Genomic DNA, 19,149 nt, shown 5'->3' on the forward strand with positions numbered 1-19,149 from the left:
TTCTACAAAGGACTTCATATAAAATCTTTTGAAAGCAGACACATGTTTTGAATTTTCTTCAAGGAAGAAAAAGATGAGTGGCATCAGTTCCAGGCTGATCTCCAGACAGCAGTGGTGGTTGCCAATGACATCAAGGTGGAGGCTCAACAGGAGCTGCGTACACTCCGAAGGCAGCTGCAGGAGGAGCAGGATCGCAGTGCCAAGCTTTCTTTAGACCTGGAAGCCCTACAAGGTGTCAGGTACAATAGTCACCTCTCACAGTCCTCGTTAGGTTAACAGCAATGGGATGCGGTCCTTTTGTTTCCAGGCAGACCAGTGCCAAATTCCCATTTAATCTCATTTTTTTCCCAAAGATAAATACAAGTATAAATGCATTCCCAATCCTCTACTCCTAATGGAACAAATGCTTGCAAACATCCTGTCTTCTATTACCGTATTGCATGACTATGCCCCATCAAGCAGGTTTTAGCGTAAACCTAATTTAGCTCAAATGTTCCGATTCGACGTGATTAAAACGTTTCAGAATTTAGTTCCTGGGTTTTATCTGTCCCTACTTTTTGGCTTCTTTCTTTCGTGACATTGCCCCACTGCCAGGCAAAGACACTGCGGCTATCCACAAGCACGAGAGAATGAGAATGCAGCTACGGTGCCACATCTTCTACGCATTTGTGCACTGACGTAGCACGCAAACAATACTGCAATTATCATTTAATTTGGAATGAATCCATTTAAGATGTTGTTGTAGTGTCTTTGTTCTGGTGCTAGGCAGCAGTGTGTGTGTGTGTGTGTTCATATACGGAAGTACTCATTGGCTTGTATTTGCCTAACATAATGTAACTGGGATGAAACCAGGGCTTTCACACTCACTCTGTCCCTCTTTCACTAATTTCTTTGGCAATCTGTTCTTAGCCTAGCTGCTGTGGTGCCATGTTGATCTGCGTGTCCCGTCATTGCGTCAACACCCATTAAGCCACGCCTTCATCCATGTCTGCACGACTGTTCAGTTGTCTTTTTAAATAACATGACGTTTTTGTGTCGTCCTCATCAATCTATTACATCGCCGGTCGTAGACCACGGCTAAATCAGCCAGCTCGCCCTAAGATTAGCTGTTGCGCTGCGTCCGTTCCCCCACCTCCAGCAGCACCCTTTGATGCCTCACAAAGATGTCTTTTTGACAAGACTCTCTATGTAAAGACCAGGTGAGTTCCCAGCCCTCCTTCGCCTGCCTCTCCTGGCTTGTGCTGCTGCTGCTGCTGCTCTCATCTCAAGTCCTTATCTTTGTCGAGGCTTTTCTCACCTTCAGCTTGTTTGACACCTGTCCTTCACTACACTGGCTCCAGAGGCACCCGCAGGATGAGCTTTTTTTTTATTTTTTTTTAATGTTTTTATTTTGCAGCGCTTGTCCTCGTTCTATTCAAACGAATGTCTCTTGTGCCACCTACTGTTCTTTGTAGGAATTAGCCCGAGATTTTCCATCAGCAGCTGGTGTGCATAGCATGACCGGATAATGATTTCAGGCAATGTCTCAGTTATCTGAATTGTCTCGCATCTTTATCATTAGACATTTCAGACTTCCTTAATGACCTAATGGTTTATGCATGGGGTTGACCTTTGGTTACAATCTGATTTAAAAATCATCAGAGCTCTTAAGGTCTGTAGTTTTACTGTAGATTAATCAATTACAAGCCAAGAGTTTTTTTAAATAAAACTTGTTGATCCCTGTCTTTCTGTTTACAGAATTGTCCCTGGAGCAACATTTGATACCAAGACAGCAGTCGAAGGACACTAGTGATGTTCATTTCAGCGCCTTGTGGAGATCAGGCGACATTGATGCACTTAATACTTAGAAAGGAAACATGTTAGACAACAAACAGTGCAAAATGGGTACGCTCTGTTTCGCAGCTTAAATATTGCGGTTTACATTTTCTACGTGTCTTTGAAATGTACCCGCATACATGTTTTGGATGGTTTGTATTTAGTTTTTTTTTTTTTTTTTTTTGAATGTACCGTTTGTCATTTTCTCGTCACAGTATTGGCGTTCATACCTTGTTAGACTACAAAGTTAAGTGTGCCTTTCAAAGCTGAGTTGTTGTACTTGTCACATATGAAGTGTTTCCTATTTTAATCTACTGAAAATAGACAAGATCCTGTCATCACACACTGTTCGTGGTTCTTTAAACATTTTACATTCAAAGCCACACATTATTAAACATTGTATCGCCATGACAAATGGGATTTTGCACCGAGGATTGCACGCATTACTTTTGCCCGATCATAATACCCTTTACAATGTTTGTATTTTTTTTATATTATTTGTATTATTTATGTATTCATCTCAACATTTTACCATTAAAGCCACACATTATTAAATATTGTATCGCCATGACAAATGGGATGTTGCACCGAGGATTGCACACATTACTTTTGCCTGTTCATAATACCCTTGATAATGTTTGTAATTTTTTATATTATTTGTATTATTTATGTATTCATCTTGTGTGCACAATATGGACTTAAAAGTGTGGGACAAACGTGCACTTTCGTCTCGGTTGATGAGTGACGCTCAATGCGTTTCATCTCTCGTGTCTAAAAGAATGCAATGCCATATTTTGCCAATAGATGGCGCTTTTTAACACCATATCGCATCTACAGTACGCGTACAGTACTTGCTCATCCAGGTTTGCCTGTTGCCAAAAATTAGATTATATTGATAAGTTTATTAAAAATGCAGAAAACAAACAAACCTCAAAGTTATTTCTACTGCCTTTGAGCAAAAACTGGGTGGTCTTTTTGGTTTATTTGTGTTCGTATCAGCAAGACCAGTTTGACTGTGCAACATGTTACTGAAAGGGTTTGTAACGCAATGTGAATTAGGACCTTGAAAGAGATGTCATCTGTCAAAGGTCTGTCTTCTATGAGCCAAATGATACCAATGGAGTGTTTAAATACTTCTGAAGGCCACATTGTTACAGGATCTCAGGTTGTACTAGGAATCCCATTTGTTTTTCCAGATTTATTCTCTTCTGTATACAATACATACTGTGATTCCTGCATTTGTTGTTGTCTTGATGGCCAAGTTAAAACATCTGTTTGTTTGTTTTTTTGGGGTGGGGGGGTTCTTGACGGAGGGGCAATTTGCAAACAACAACAAAAATACATTCAGTTCTTGCTAAGAAAAATCAACAACAAAAGATACTTTTTGGCAGAGGTCAAAGAAAGATGGTCATGTGCGCACTTTTTGTTGAATAAAGCCATATATGAAGAAGACCACAAAGACTGCATAAATGCTTCTATAAAAATGTTATTTGTCATTCGTAACAATTCACAAATAAATTATATTATGCCAGTAAAGATGTGTCTCTGTCAGCCTATATTATGGAGTCCAATGTTATGACCGTGGATATTTTGTCTGGAACCGTTTTTTTTTTTTTTTCTCACTTTCCAACCCAGTTCGGAACTTCAAAATGCAAATGGAGCAGACAGTTTACAACATGAGCTATTCACTGTACAATGTTCTTCATTGTGTCTGTCAGGTCTCAAGGCGATGATGTAAGACAGTCCACTTGTGACGGTAGCCGTAAGTGGCACGGTGTGAGCACAAGCCCAACCGCTGACGCCAGCGGTAATGCCAACATGGAGCCAGGAGCTAATGTCAAGTCTCTCATGAAGTCACCTGATGCTGGTGGACAGAGTGAGCAACACTACACACGCGGACACACACACGGAAATACAATACCGCAAAGCCGGCACATCTTTTGTGGAGAACAAGCGACTTGGTACTTTAGCGTGACCTAAAGTGTGACCTGAATTGACCTCAGTTAAGTTTTTCGGCTTCTCTTTGGTATTGAAGCAATAAAACTAAACACACATTGTTTTCATGAAGAATACAGTAAATGTATTCTTTTTGTTTAATAATGAATTAATTATTTCAGTGGATGGTTCTGCTCTTATGTCTCTCAGACGGACCGGGCCTCACAGTTCAAATCCACGGCTCATCTAGAAGCCCTCTAAGTGGAATCCCGATGCGCACCGCACCGGCTGCTGCAGTCTCGCCAATCCAGGTTAGCTAAGGACAATTTAGCTCCGAAACCTTCCCTACGGCGGCTGCTGTCTAGCTTTGGTAGGCTCGTGCATGGCCAGGGGGAAAGTGTGACGTGACTTAATATTATTTATATATGTTTGTCCCTTCTGCAATGCTGACCTTTGGCTCACTGGAAAACAACTGTGTATGATCGTCGCTTCCTCAATCATTATTTGATCTGGTCTGTTTTGTTTCTTCCAGAGGCAGTCGTACATAAAGCCCTTGTCAAAGTTGTTGGAAAAAAGAATCAGTCATGGAGACTTTGTTCATCCTCACAGTATGTAACACAGATGGTCCTAATCGGTTTTTAATGTTGTGTTGTTATCGTTATTGTTATTATTCACACTATGTGGACAGCCGTATTCCACAAAAGTCCAATTGAACACAAATCATAGGTTGAGGTTAGTAACCTAGCAACACAAGACAGACCACGTCGAGACAAAAAGGTCAAATGTGTTTGTGTCGCACTTTGTCAAGTAAAAAGGATTTCCAATATTTCAGAGGGTAGCTTGATGTCTTTTTTGTCCAAGGGAGCAAATGTGGTTACTTCTCTCATATGCTCAAGTAGCAAAGTATGCAAGCAGTATGCATGTTAGCAAGATGTCAAATGTGCTCCATCCAAAATACTGTACATGATGATGAGTGTCTGAATACTCTAATTCCCAAAGGTAAAATTTCAAGCTGTGGAAAAAACGCCAAACCGAACATCCTGATGAGGAAGAGTCCATCCCTGGAGTCGATATTCAAAAGCCCTGCTTCTCTGAGAAGCCGCACATCGTCTCTTAGCTGCAACCAGGCGAACAACATGTTCAGGTGGGTCAGGAATATTCTCGAATATTTCATTCGGGTATCTCCACAGCAAAACACACATTGCATATACGCAAAGATTTTCTACAGGATTTTTGAGATAATAGTGTCCTCACTTAATCAGGTCAGAGAAGCGTTTCGTTTAGTTCGAGTTGCCTTTTGTTGGAAGGGAAAATGCAGTCAATGTCAAAAAAAAAAAAAAAAAAAGTAAATGTTGACTTCCTCAATCATTATTGTATGTGTACTTTTCAAAATGGATTCAATGTTCCTTGAGCAAAGAGGGACCACAAACAAATCAAGTGACACTGGCAGCTGTCCTTTTTCCCAAGCTGAGCACAACTCAAACAGTCCACTCATAAACTATTAGAGATACGGTTGTGTTTCTGCTGGTCAAACACAACTGCACCGGATATCATTTAAGATAGACGAGCGCTGTTGGCATTTCGTATAGACATTGTGCGGTGTTTGAGTTTTGAAAACCCCTATGTTGTCACAGTCAGGCCGGGTGACCACTTCTACTTTGGCAACCCTCAGTCTAGACACACCTTCGCTTTCGCAATCGTACTGTTGACACTGACAACCCGTCTGACCAGTGTTGCCTCCCATGTTCCCCAACCATGCATCTGCAGCGATATTAAAACATTCTCCGGTGCTTTTCACTTGGACAATACCGTATTGGCCTGAATATAAGACTGTGTTTTTTGCATTGAAATAAGACTGAAAAAGTGGGGGTCGTCTTATATTCGGGGTCTAGACATTATAGCCATTCACGACGCTAGATAGCGCCAGATACCATTGAAGCGAATGCTGAACTTGACTCCCCAGGCCAAAGCGAACCCCTGTCACGAAGAAGAAAAATAAAAAATAGCCATAAGAAAGAAAAGAGAAGAAAATAATAGAAGAGATAACAGAAAATGGAGAAACGTAGCAACAATCTGGAGAAAAGTGGGTCGAAGATCGGCCAGGTTAACCGGCAGCTGAGGAGAAGTTATGATGTCATTTACATTTCAAAAACCAGAAGCCTTCCATTTACTAATGCGAGTGCACTTTAGTTTACATATTTAAATGTTCAGATATTAATATTTGAATGAGGCAAAAACACATGCTTTTTCTCTCAAATATATTGTTAGAATCATTTGTTTCAGATGTACTGTAATTATTTTCTGTATAAAAATTAATTTGGTGTTCAAAAAGTCTTTTTCCAAACTGGAGTCTTGAAAAAGAGGGGGTCATCTTATAATCAGGGTCGTCTTATATTCGGGCCAATACGGTAATTGTCACTCAAGTGTTATTATTGTGGACCCGTCCAAACAGCAGTGGCTTGTTGCCGTTTTCTGTCTGATATTTGGGTGATGACGCAAGAAAATATTGTTGCTCGGTGATGAATGTGCGTCTATGTCCTTCTGCAAAATTTGCAATGTTAAGCGACGCCTCAAAGCGAGAATGAGGGACGGACCCGTCCAAACAGCAGTGGCTTGTTCCTGTTTTCTGTCTGATATTTGGGTGATGATGCAAGAAAATATTATTGCTCGGTGATGAATGTGCGTCTATGTCCTTCTGCAAAATTTGCAATGTTAAGCGACGCCTCAAAGCGAGAATGAGGGAATTTAACAGCCAAGTGGCGTGACATGTTTACCATTTTGAGAGCAATGACCGGGCGTCGTGGTCTTCCCATGGCTCCAGATACAACACAAACACCACCGGGATGACCTTGGGAACAATATTCGTGTCGCTCAGCTCATGTACTCTGTGTGTGTTTCTTAGTTTCATCATTATTCATTTTTCAACTGTTGCCAAAACATGCAGCCCATTTATATTGGAGGAGTGTTAACTGCACGGTCAGGGCTGTAATCCAAGAAAGACATTTGCACTTCATTTGACTCAAATAGACTTATCTCTTCTCAAACTGTCGGTCTCTCTCTCACTGTGTACTTGTGGTCTGTGTTTCCCTCGTGATGGTGTGGAAAGTACGGACCCCTTGGCTGCACTCGCACGGGAGTATGGGGGATCTAAGAGGAATGCTCTACTGAAGTGGTGCCAGAAGAAAACACAAGGCTATCCGGTAGGGATCACAGGTCAAAGATCTTTCTCACGTCCGAGGGGAGCGCAGTCGCGTTCACTTTTCACTGCCTCGCTGTTCATTCATTTCGTGGGCAATTCTTCCTCAATGGATTGAAAAGTTGTTTTCTCAACGAATTGGATTCATTGGTTCCACACATGTAAAAGTTTTTCCAAAACAAAAACAGGGTTGGATACTTGTTTATGTCCCCCTCCCACTAGTCAATTTTTTGTTTTAAGGTACCATGAGTTTCTCCTTCTACCACTTTTCTATTTATTTTTTAAATGTCCTCAAAAGTTTGTGCCACCTCAAAGGTGTTAAGGTATAAATCTGTGTAGTAGTGCAATCCAAATAGCTTTCATATCTCAAGGAAATGTCAGAGCAAGGAAAACAGTTACGCAGTATTACAGACATACTGAATTAATACATGTGTGATTGTGTACTGTACTTTTCTTTTATCTTTCGCTCTTTGTTTATGTCTGCAGTTTATTTTTTATTTTTTGCTTTTGCAGAGAAATCTGTCTTAGTTCATTTCAAAGAACGTCACGGGGGCTGGACCACACGTGTGGAAAATGTTGCTCATGGGCACCATTGTATCAATATTTGTTGCATAAATTTTTACCTCCCCAAATTGGTCCATCGAAAATGTATTCATCTATTTTTTAAATTTATCTCATTGCATCTCTGGTTAATTGACTATCAGTAAAAACAAATAATTGTATTCATTTCATTTTCATTCATCCATTGTATTTTGTTAAAAACGGCTGATTAATTACACAATACCATTTAAAGTGAAGATAAATTATTTTATTATTTAGAGTATTTCACAAAGACATTTTAACTCATCCTTCCTCACCTACAACAGACATTAGCTTTCTGCGCATATCAAACTTCAGCGTCCACCCCGAACATGAACCAACGAGAGCGCATCTGCCATGTCATGATTGTAACAAACAACAAACGTAGCCTACCATTGCAATAAATATTATTAATCGGCCATACGAGACATCTCCCTCCTCTAAAGTATGATAGCCACGCTGTGTGTGCGTGCACGTGTTGATAAAACACAGAATGCTCTGTGATGACAATATGTTGCCTAATAAGGTTGACCAGCGAGCACACTAATAGCATGCCTGATAAGATGCTGGCCCATTAGGACAGAGTTTCACGCAAATGTGTGTGGTGTACTACATGAAACACGAGATGGCTCATATGTGGAATTGAATTTGATTTTTAGATGGAGGCCAATAAACGTAAATCAGTTTAAAACCAGCTGTCTCGGAAGGCTGTCATTGAAAACAGAGATCAGTGCGGCCTCGTGTTCCCAGTGTCCACAAAAATCAAGCTTAGGAAACCAGTTTAGACAGGATTAAAAAGATTTAGTGAAGTCGCAGCTGTTCTGATGTCCTCGCACAGCGTACCCTCCCTGCATTCCTCAGATAAATATCTTTGGGGGGGGGGGCTTGGTCCCATTGATTCTCATATGGAACAAAATTCTCGCTAAAGCTCTTGGCGAGTCAGGCCCAGCACCATTTTAGCCTCCCGAGCCCCAAGAAGCCGAGTCAACCTGTGTCATTATTTGCACGTCTGAAGAATACTCTAAGATTTGAGATTCTCCCTTTCAGTTTTGCTCCATAAAATCTCTTCCCCCTCGGAGGCGCTCGTCGTTGATTCAGACAGTGATCCTAGCGTTTATGGATTTAGTCCACATCCGCCATGTGCCCAACTTGTAATTGGATTCTGTCCCTGATAATCAGACAAGAACCTCGACTTTCACAGCCATTGTAACGCTCTTATACTTGGAAGACTTTCTGACTGGTTGGATAGTTGCATGATGAATTCCCGTTTCCTTCTCTGACTTTGTTGCATGTTTACTTTGCCCATCCAGGATGAGAGAAATGCAACTGGGATTGATAGGGAGCGAAAAAAAAAATGTTTAGGTCAGGTGCGGAGTCTCTGATTTTGCGTGTGTTTGCTCCAAGTACGGATGTTAGCGCGCTTTATTTACTTGTGTGAAGTATCGCGTTTATGCAACAGTTAGTATGCAAACTGAAGTGAACCCCAGTTCATTGCGGCACGGGGGATATGTTCATTGTCTGATGCCACTTCGGGTTTCGACATCTTGCGAAAGGTCAGGTTGTTATAGTGAAGCCTCTGTCCATAGGAAGACACTAATTACAGACACTTTAATCGCACGGTGCCACGGATCTGTCATATTGTGTGTATCTCTGGACAAAAGGACAGATCAGCAGGACAATTCGTGGCCGTCTGTCACGGCCATGTTGGACTGTGATAAGGTCAGTGCAGTTAGCAGTACATTTACATTAAAAATAAATAAATAAAAAAACCTCTTCTTGGCTCCAGACCCAACGTTGCAATAGTTCAACCATGAAGCTCTTGAATTTGTCCATGACAAAAAAAAATATTGTCGTCATGCTACGTCACAGGTGTCAAAGTCAAGGCCCGGGGGCCAGATCTGGCCCGCCACATCATTTTATGTCGTCCGCGAAAGCAACTCAAGCATGTCAAGTTCCATGATGCTTGCTAAAGTCTGAACCCAAATTTCAAATTGTCGTATGTAATCCACAATAACAGTCATTATTCTTGACTTCTGATTTTAAAACTAGTTATCCATCAATTTGTTGTGCGCTGTGTATGTAATATGTGGAGGTGAGTAAACATTTATATGGTTTCCCAAAATTCATAACGGCCCTCCAAGGGAAACCCGAACTACAATGTGGCCCACGACAAAAATGAGTTTGACACCCCTGCGCTACGTAATTGAACGTACCGTTTAATCCTGATATATTCTTCCAGTCCAATTTCACAGCTCTACAAATATTCTAAAAGATAGTCTTTTGAGATGACATTTCCTGAAGTGACCCAAAATACACAACAATGACATATTAAAAATGTTGTGGATTTTTTGTACAGTTTAAAACTGAGGTTCTCCTGTGTCAGATTTGACCCGTGTCAACTAAAATTTATTTGATATTTACTACGGTTACATGTTAAATCAAGGAAAATCGTGGAAATCTTGAAACTGTGCATAATAATAACATTAATTTTTTTTTTTATTGAATTTTTTTTAACCCCTTTTATGCACCCTGTAACCTGATAACATGATAAGCTGTCCACTGTAGCAACTGCTGTCCCTCAAAAGGGTTAATGGGAGAGTTAATGTTACCAACCAAACTGCCTGCGTTTCCAATATATTTGCACCGTTGGCAAAATTTTCCGTCAGACAGGAGCCTAATTGCAAAGTGCAACGGGAAACGTGAGCTATTGTGCGCGGTGATGTACAAAGAAAGTCTGTGTGATTATATCTGCATACAAAGCGTGATGTCACACATACCTGAATCAATAATGGAGCAGGAGACATAGCGGTAAGTGTGTGTGTGTGTGTGTGTGTGTGTGTGTGTGTGTGTGTGTGTGGAATGGGGGTGGGCTGTCATCACAAGCTTGTGAACTGATTGTGTCCTATCATCTTACATGGGGCTGTGCAAACACGCATGCTTATTTACCGAATGTGTTTGAGAACAGCAAAAAAAAAAAAAAAAATGATGAAAGGAGAGACAATAGCCTACGTGCTTTAAATCATGCATCGGGTTGTGCCTCAGGTGAACTTAGGCGAGTGTGTTCGTAAGTGGGAGCGGTATGTGCATGCGTGGCCACAAATCGATGAGTGTGGCTCTTAAACTAACTCTGATTGACTTTGCCTTAAAAGGAGATCATAACGCTGAGGGGCCAATTGCAGGAAATTGGAGTTCAAAAGAGGTCATTAGCGCATTGGGTCTGAGGTAGACTCAGAACTCGTGATACTTTGGCTTACTTTTTCATCAAAAAAAAAAACATCTGAACAGTTTTCATGTACTACAAATGACGTCGCCGCTCATCGTCTACGCCAGCGACGTGTAGTGACAAGCAGAACCGTTTCATGTTTTTCCACCACATGGCCGAAGGTACATAATTCACGTGTGCATCCACTTTTTAAGGATGTGCTTTGAGATTGTTGAGTAAGATGTAAAATATCTTTGCCTCCCTGCATGAGAGCAAACAGTTGGATGAACTATTTAAAAAAATGACAATGATTGAATCATTGTCATTTTTTTTAAACCATTTCTTGATAATAATTAAAAAAAAGATCACATAGTTCATTAGTTTAAAAGCCTCATTTATTAATTATTTATTCATTTTTTAATGACAAAATTATTCATATTAGGTTTTTTGGGGTTTTTTTTTCGCTCTTCGCATACCTGCCCTGACTTAACAATCATTCAATCAAGAGATGGATGACTCTGCCCGTCTCAACTTGACGTTGTTACGAACACAAAGCGTGATGCTCGACGTGTTTGGATTTGATTGTTGTGCGGCGTGCTTCCTAGAATACACATTTTGTCTCCTTTCTATTCAGCAGGCACTTTGATGTCCCGTTTTAGACGGCAGACACATTTTCTTATTAACCGTACAAGCCAAACAAAAATAAAGGCCCTATTTGTTTTAGATGGGAACAATGAGCAAAGGCTCGAAATGTTAGGCCCAGCTGGGCCTTTCAGAGCACAGCTCATCCGGCCCCTTTCTGGGAAACGGTTTTCTCACACAAACCCGTAGAAAGACAGGAACGGACCGCCCCCCCCCCCCCCCAGGAGTGGAAGGAATGGAGATCAGACACCGAATGAGAAAACAATGTTGAATCATTAGTGTAAATTTGTGTGTGTAAATGTAATTTATACCGATTGTAACACCTCAAGGGAAACAACTACTTATACACACATGGGGAGATGTCAGAGTGAAAGGGAAACACCAACACTCTTGACCTTTCTGCTGGAGAAGAGGTTTAGAGGCCTTTCACAAGGGCACCCCGACAGTAGGTAGGAAGCAGACACTTATCTGTCAAAAAAACTAGATGCCATTTTTTTTTTTTTTTTTTTTAATTCGAACTGTGGCCCGCCACTCCCGAAGCATAGGTCCCTTATAGTTCAGCTGTTTCCACTTCAGGAACGCAGGAATAGAGTAAGAGAATAGCGATCTGGGTCACTGGTGTAAATGCATCACAAATAGCTGGCAACTTTTTTTTTTTTGCAGAGTCACCGTTAAAGCGGCAGTTGTCTGGCTTGAACAAGAGCTTTTTGAGACACCCGCTCATGTGCTGACTCAGTATTGAGACCACAGCTTCTGTTAAATAACCCCATTATAACAATAGCAGGAAATGCTGTGCTATGTAATTCAAGGAAAATTGGGTTATATGAAATGTTTCCTGAAGGGCAGATTAACGTCCAATACAAAAACAGGTCCGGGGGATCTTGCTGAGTGGCTCCCCTAGGTGGGTGTGGCTTTGCCAGACTCCGATACTTATAGTGTTAAGTTTTAGTGCATGGAAAGTTGTGATGACCTCATGTGTGTGACGGTACTACATTAAATATCTCAATACAACAATTTTGGATATTAGAGTGCCGCAAGGGAGTCAAACTTTGTGACCGTCATTTCTTGTTCATGTTTCTATACTTTGATTTTACTATTCGGTTGTCCGTCCTTTTGTCATGCCTTCCTTTTTTTTTTTTTTTTTTTGCCTGGTCGCTGTTGTGGTTGTGCTCGTGGGTGGTGAGGTAAAGTGATTGTCTGACAGGAAACATACCGAGCTCATCCGTCACGTGAGCCTCTCAGGCCGATGTCTCCTGCGTTCATCCTTTTAGTCTGATGGCATTTTTTTTTTTTTAACCGCACGTGTCACAATTGACAGTGTGGCTGTTTCCAGCCATTTTTCTTTTTACACTTTTGCATCTGACATCAACAGCTTGGTATCGTAATAGTACGCGGTGGTATCTTGACTTACTTTACAACTATTTATTGAATGCCAGGGGAACAGTTAAACACAATGAGGACATCTAAGACCCACTGACATCATACGGAAGCCTCTAGGCACCGCCTCTTAAAGGCACATTCATGTACACAAGCGCTACAATATGTACAGTGCTTACTCTGTTTTATGGTTGCGGTTTTCTTTTTTTGTTCAAATGAGTTGCCAATGTGTTTTAAAAGTGTGCCTTTATTTTTACCCAGACTAAATCTATTTTAATTAGCCTTTTATATGGCCACCTGAGTGATAAAACTGTAGTTTTCATTATAGTTAATTTTATTTCTAGTTCTGACATTTTTTTTATTCCATTTAGTTTAAATTATTTTTCAAAGCGACTTTGTCAGTTTTTATTCTTGTTTTTGAAAGCGCTCGGTTTTCATTTGTTCGTAGTTTTAGTATTAGATTTTTTAAAAATATGCAGAGTATATGTCGAGTGCTATAAAAAAAAGTCTCTTAATATCGTTTAATAAAGTAAGCTTCAATTCCTTCTGTACGGACATACAGCAATACCCAATTACAGTTCGGTTTAGTTAGTCTTATAAAGGTAAGATGTGGTTTCAGTCATCTTTTTTTTCTAAGCACTTTTATTTCATGAGCGAAAATGTGAATGAAAATGTATTTGGATTTTACACGGGAAAAAAAATGCCGTGTTGAATTTACTTAATTTTATTTCGTCAAGTGGGTGCGCAAAATAAAATCATCTGGATCCAGACTTTTTTTTTAAGTGGACTATACAGTTACAGCTAATTAAAAAGATGCATCTAAATCCAAATAATTCTATTTTGTGCAGCCAGAGGAAAAAAATAAAATTCACTAAATTCAACACATTTTTTTCTGTGTAGTGTTTTTTTTTTATTACGGTAGTTTTCATTAACTATAAAAAAAAAACTTGATGGGTACAATGAAGCACATTTATTTATTCACACTAGATTCACACTACTAGTCACCCAAATAGGTTTAGAGAGATTAAGTGATAGTTTGGAGCAAAGTGTCTCACATTCTCTGGCCTTAAACATGCCGACTGGCAGGACTTTTGAAGTTTATTGGCTGTTAAAATTAAAGCCGTGCAGGTTAATCATATCAGCGTTTCCATTGACCAAAGGCCTCCAAGCAACTTTAACAAGTTCTGCTCTTCATCGCCGGCCCGGTCCTCCCTGTGAGCAATCCCCTTCTTCTCTCTTCTGAGCCCGGAGGAAAAAAAAAAAAAAAAAAATCCATGGCTCTGCCTTTTGTGCCAAGCTAGACGCTTCCTGTCGCTTGATGCCGTGTTTGCTTTTCTGAGCCGGCGCCCAGCGAGCTGCTCTTGTCTACTGCTGTTTTAGCATGCATGCCACTCTTCTGAAACTCCACAACTACTGCTGGCCTCTATTATCCCCACCCACTTCAGGCCATCATTTCAGTCCTAAAGGGCTACCTATGCAGCAAGATGGGGTAGTTAGGTCGTGAGGCCTGCCACGACTGCACGCGTCAGATTCAACATGGATGCCATGACTGATGAATGGTTGAGGGCGAAGGCAAACCACTTTCCCTTTCTACCTGTAATTTCCCATCAACCGTTTCCCAACATGAACAGGGCATTGGGTATGCTAACTGAAATGCTAAGATGAACCCTTTCGGGCAGAGTCGTTTCTACAGTGGACATCTTATCAGGTTACAGGGTGCATGAAAGGGTTAAGCACATTGATTTGAAATACGTGTGTTGTTCTTAGCTTTTGATGACATTAATGTGACACAAAAAGCATCCATTCAAACATGGACCGAGTGCATTTCCTCATTCGTCCGGTGCCGTCTGGATTTTTAAGTACTGGGTTCCTATTTCGATAATGTACGCGGGCTGTTTGTGCCCGTGGGTTGAAGCCGCTATTGTCATCTTTGATCTTTGCTTGTTTTTGCCTTGACAAGCTGTCAGAATTCAAACGGACCTTTTCAAATAAATCCATCATGACATCATCATGAGATCCTCAAGTCAGCCAGCCAGCGTCGAAAATGAGGAAGTCATGTTCACACAGATCCTTCCAGCCATGTGAGGCTCCCAAGGGTATTAAAAATGAATTCTTACCTTTTAGGGAAGCTTCGGATAAAGTGCACAGCAAATCGTACTTGAGTCAAAAGTACAGATTCTCATGGTCAAATGCTATTCAAATTTAAAGTCCAAGTGGATAAGTTCAATGTAAAAAGTACAGAAGTACTTGCTTTTAAAATATAAATACCAAAGTATGCAAAGTACAAAACAGTCTGTCCTTTGCATAGTAAACAACGCCCTGTGAGTACCAATGTCGAATTTAGGGTATGGCCACGGTGAGGGAGAAGAGAAGCATGATTCCATTGTTTGCGGCGCACTGCTGCGGGACATATTCCTTTCTCGCTGGCTTCTATTTTACCTAAAAGGTCACCGCGCAAACTGAGGGCCGGATGTATCAGCGACATCTCCGGCAACACCACTTCCACACATCATGTGATAACAATATGAAGAGAAATTGACCTTTTAGAAATGTTTGGATTCAAAGTACAATGAGGGGGCGAATCAGGAAAATAAAGTACGGATCATCCAAACTGTACAAGTACTCCAGCATGTGAGTAACTATTTGGTTACTGTCCAACACTGCTGATAGTGGACAGATTCAGATGGCGGGCTTCCATGGGAAATGTCGTCCCTCTTTATAAGTGCCCTGTGATTGACCTGTCAAGGGTGTACATTGACTTTTGGCCAAAATCAGCCGCGATAGGCTCCAGCTTTCCGCAACCCCGAACGGGATGAGCAGTTCAGAAAATGGATGGAATGGATATACTTCAGTTTATGAATAGTGGACATAACACTGAAGCATAACCGCCTCTCTCTTGCATTTTCTGTTTGATCAACCTCATTTCATGTTTTTTTTTTTTTTTAAATGGCGGGACATTCCCAGGAAGCCAAATATGTCTCATTAGGAGTTAAGGCATTATTCATGGTTGTGCGGGCTGAAAGCAGCGATTTTGTTTGTGCATTCGTTTCCCCAGGGAGCCGTGTAGCTTTGGTGTCCAATCAGGTCGCTAATTGCATTGGCCTGCAGTCACTGGTTTGGATCAATCCTCTGATTAGATATTTGGAATGAAAATCAGCTGGACTCTGGACCTCGGGGCACAGACGGATGACCGGCAAGCTTGAAAGCGTCCGTAAACAATCGTCTAATCTGTCACTTGTCGCCGGGCTGTAACGCTGACTCGAAGACATATACAGAACACCTCGACGGTTAAACAATGGGGCTCAGCTTCACAGATGTATTCACGTCTCGGTTTTTGCCGGTCATACACACAAAATACAGAATGAAAACACTTGCAAGGAGAATGAGGCTGACGCTAACACTGAACGAACCGTGGTCGCTGCAGCTCCAGATCTCACTCCCTAGGCCACGCCCCCTCAATGGCACACTTTAGAAAGCCAGTTTGATTTCTTTTGATCAGTCATTCTTAAAGCGGGGTTACCAGTGCGGCTGGTGTTACGCATGCTCCCTCTAGTGGTACGCCAACGAATCACTCAATTAAATGTTTCAAGTGCGCATAACGTTACAGTGACTCATATTTTTGTTTTTTTAAGGAGAGCAGACAATCTTATCGCCCACTTGATGACTCCGATGTCATCCCGAAACCAAGTCACGTCCATTTCATATGTACTAACTGAACACCTCAGAAGCCAGCATTAGGCTATGCAGAAAAGGGAAAATTCACATCACCAAAAAAAATAAAATAAAAATGTTTAAAAAAAAAAAAACACAAACATGTATTGATGTGCTCCAAAAGACACGTAACCGCGTGAAGTATTATTAAAACGTGACCTTACCTTCATCCGTCTGTACTGTGCTTCTGACATCTGCTTTCATGGCCCCGTAACATGCTTCTGTGCATGCTTGTCACTGAGGGGAAATCACAAAGCACACCAGAGGATTAAAAGGGGATCCAAGAAGATCCGTTAACATTAATGTCCCATTAAGAACCAGAGGAATTGTTGTTCGAGGACAGCTGCTTTCATGGCCTCTCCTTGAGGCTTTCAGATTGTTGTCATTTTGTCTTTGGGTTTTTTTTCAGTGACCTTTGTCTTTTTTTTTTTTTTTTGGGACAGAATATTGATGTGACCAACTTCAGCAGCAGTTGGAGTGATGGCTTGGCTTTTTGTGCCCTCCTGCACACATATTTGCCCGCCCACATCCCCTACCAGGAACTCATCAGTCAAGATAAGGTACAGGAAGACATATACACACTCAGCAACGACTGACTTTATTCCTTCTTGCATATGTTTAAAGTCAGCTGACTTAACACATGCCCATACTGGATGAATGCATGGGAATACAAAAGCTCGCATTTGTTTTGTATTTTTATGGTGGGGTTGTTGTGAAAGATAAAGTGGACAATATTTACAAATATCGCGTGTGTCTACAGTACATATATACTGTACATACTGTAGAGATAGCGACTCCCTTGCATAGTTGGATCCAGTGATCGGTTTCTCACGAGTTTCCACATTTACAAGTGAAGCAATCAGTGTTTATGCGTAGTTGTCGTGTCATCAAGGATCTTTCCGATTTGAAGTTTTAACAAGCCAATCTTTTCATGGGACCAAGGTTATGACATTCCAGAAAAAAAAATAATAATCCCGAGGGTATCGTCAATCTCTTTTGAACTTCAATCAGGCAGTCGGCGCTCATATCTGAGGAACATTTGGGGTTTTTTATTTCCACCGTTAAACCGCACGACATACTTCATTTATAAAGTTAGCGACTGGACTTTTTAATAGTTTGGAGAGATCCAAAGACTTGTGTGTTGCTAGCTCCAAGCAGCATACCGGTCCTGTGGCTGCTGCATTAATAGAAATGTCCGACACCTGCACTTTATTCATTCTAAGTGACAAATGAGTCATGCGCGTTACATTAAGCTGATGACGGAGACACGGCGCTGCCACCGTGCTGAATAATTCAATAGACAGGAGTTGACTTTAATAACTCTTGCTGAGGGACTTCACCCTCGGGGCCCCAAACAGCCAAGCAGCTCTTTCCAGTGTAATCTGTCCTTCCACTAATCTCATTACTGCCCCCTCTCGCCCTTTATCATCAGATGTTTTTACCCAAGATTGTAATCGATGGCCTCGGGTTTTAGGCAGGTCACAAGCAAACATGCTCTTTTCCAGCCAGACTGCATCAGAACGGATTTAAGAATATAATTTGTAGCGGAGTATTTGATCATCCGAAAATGGACCGGTTAGTTTGAAGGCAACCATCATGAGTTCAGGAGCTCGCATGCTTCAATTTATGGGATAAGCGGGGCAAGCCAGGGGACAAAGTGCAGGACATTTTCAAAAGGTTGTGTTTGTAAGGGTACTTGGCATTACGACATGGGCCAAAAATGCCGACAGATTGGAGGAAGTTATATTTATTTTTTAGATTAGAATTGGAACTACATTTTTTATACTGTAACACGGGGGAATGAAAGGATGCCCTGCAAAACTGGACAAAACCCAGTTCCAATTTCCTATGCATCGACCTAATAATCTTCCCGAAATGTCACCCTTGTCGCCATTTTATATGTATTTTTACACCTTTATGCAATCATACTGACGACTGCTTCATGTGTTATTGTTGCAATCCAATGAGTGGTGTGGAAATGTGACAATGTGATTAATTTTTCATTCAGATCCGGAATCTGACTCTGGCTTTTCAGGCTGCCGAGAGCATTGGCATCAAACCTTCCCTGGTGAGTTGGAATGGCACAAACTACTTCATCAATTTCACTCAGAATAGGCATTTGTCAGATGCTTTATGGGGCTACTTGACTCAAGTTGTGCTTTCGCATAGCTACTTTTGTATTGCTGGATAAGATAAGAAAGATAAGAAAACCTTTATTAGACTCGCAATGGAGAAATTCCCAATTCACAGCAGCAAAGTTATGAATGGAAGAAGTACAACAACAAAATATAGGAGCTGCTGGAAAGGCAGCCACTCACGCGGCGCCATCTTGAAGTCAAAATAATAGTCCTAGGTCTTATTGTACTTTTAAAACCGCAGGTGTTAATGTGACCCAAATTGGGGGAAATAGCTAACCCACCGATGGGTCTAATGGATGGGAATGCTTGTACCTCCAAAAATCATAACTTTAAGAGACCCCCCAAAAAAAGTACGTTTGTTCAACCATTAACATCACATTGTCAAAGAGCACAAGCCATTTAACACTTTTGATTGGTCCAATGTTGTAAAAATAACACACAAACCCTCAGTGATACGTTTGGCAACACTTTTACAAACGGATACCCTTCCTGATTCAACCCACCCATTTTTAGCTTCTTAGGGTCAGCTTTGACTTGGAATTGGCATGCAGCGT

General features: G+C 41.1%; 2 protein-coding genes across 8 annotated transcripts in view; one reads left to right on the forward strand and one right to left on the reverse strand.

Moving 5' to 3' along the window:
- LOC109531097 (piggyBac transposable element-derived protein 4-like) overlaps positions 1 to 19,149 on the reverse strand; it is a 62,758-nt gene that overhangs the window by 38,595 nt on the left and 5,014 nt on the right. For 4 of the 5 annotated variants that reach the window (XM_019895182.1, XM_019895181.1, XM_019895180.1 and 1 more), the window contains one exon: positions 16,622 to 16,694. In XM_019895182.1, the coding sequence (XP_019750741.1) occupies positions 16,622 to 16,661 (40 nt within the window). In that variant the 5' untranslated portion in view covers positions 16,662 to 16,694. Of the gene's footprint in view, positions 1 to 16,621; positions 16,695 to 19,149 lie in introns of those variants that run through there. The other variant, XM_019895178.1, reaches the window with a different exon arrangement.
- The window catches only part of specc1 (sperm antigen with calponin homology and coiled-coil domains 1), a 51,792-nt gene that overhangs the window by 29,163 nt on the left and 3,480 nt on the right, over positions 1 to 19,149 (forward strand). For all 3 annotated transcript variants that reach the window (XM_019895149.1, XM_019895148.1, XM_019895151.1), the window contains 8 exons: positions 64 to 239; positions 3,534 to 3,691; positions 3,961 to 4,061; positions 4,283 to 4,358; positions 4,750 to 4,894; positions 6,857 to 6,950; positions 16,901 to 17,017; positions 18,466 to 18,525. In XM_019895149.1, coding sequence (XP_019750708.1) covers positions 64 to 239; positions 3,534 to 3,691; positions 3,961 to 4,061; positions 4,283 to 4,358; positions 4,750 to 4,894; positions 6,857 to 6,950; positions 16,901 to 17,017; positions 18,466 to 18,525 — 927 coding nt within the window. The remainder of the gene's footprint in view (positions 1 to 63; positions 240 to 3,533; positions 3,692 to 3,960; positions 4,062 to 4,282; positions 4,359 to 4,749; positions 4,895 to 6,856; positions 6,951 to 16,900; positions 17,018 to 18,465; positions 18,526 to 19,149) is intronic.

This window comes from Hippocampus comes, unplaced genomic scaffold (assembly GCF_001891065.2).
Source record: "Hippocampus comes isolate QL1 unplaced genomic scaffold, H_comes_QL1_v1.1 scaffold177, whole genome shotgun sequence".
NCBI classification, from domain to species: domain Eukaryota; kingdom Metazoa; phylum Chordata; class Actinopteri; order Syngnathiformes; family Syngnathidae; genus Hippocampus; species Hippocampus comes.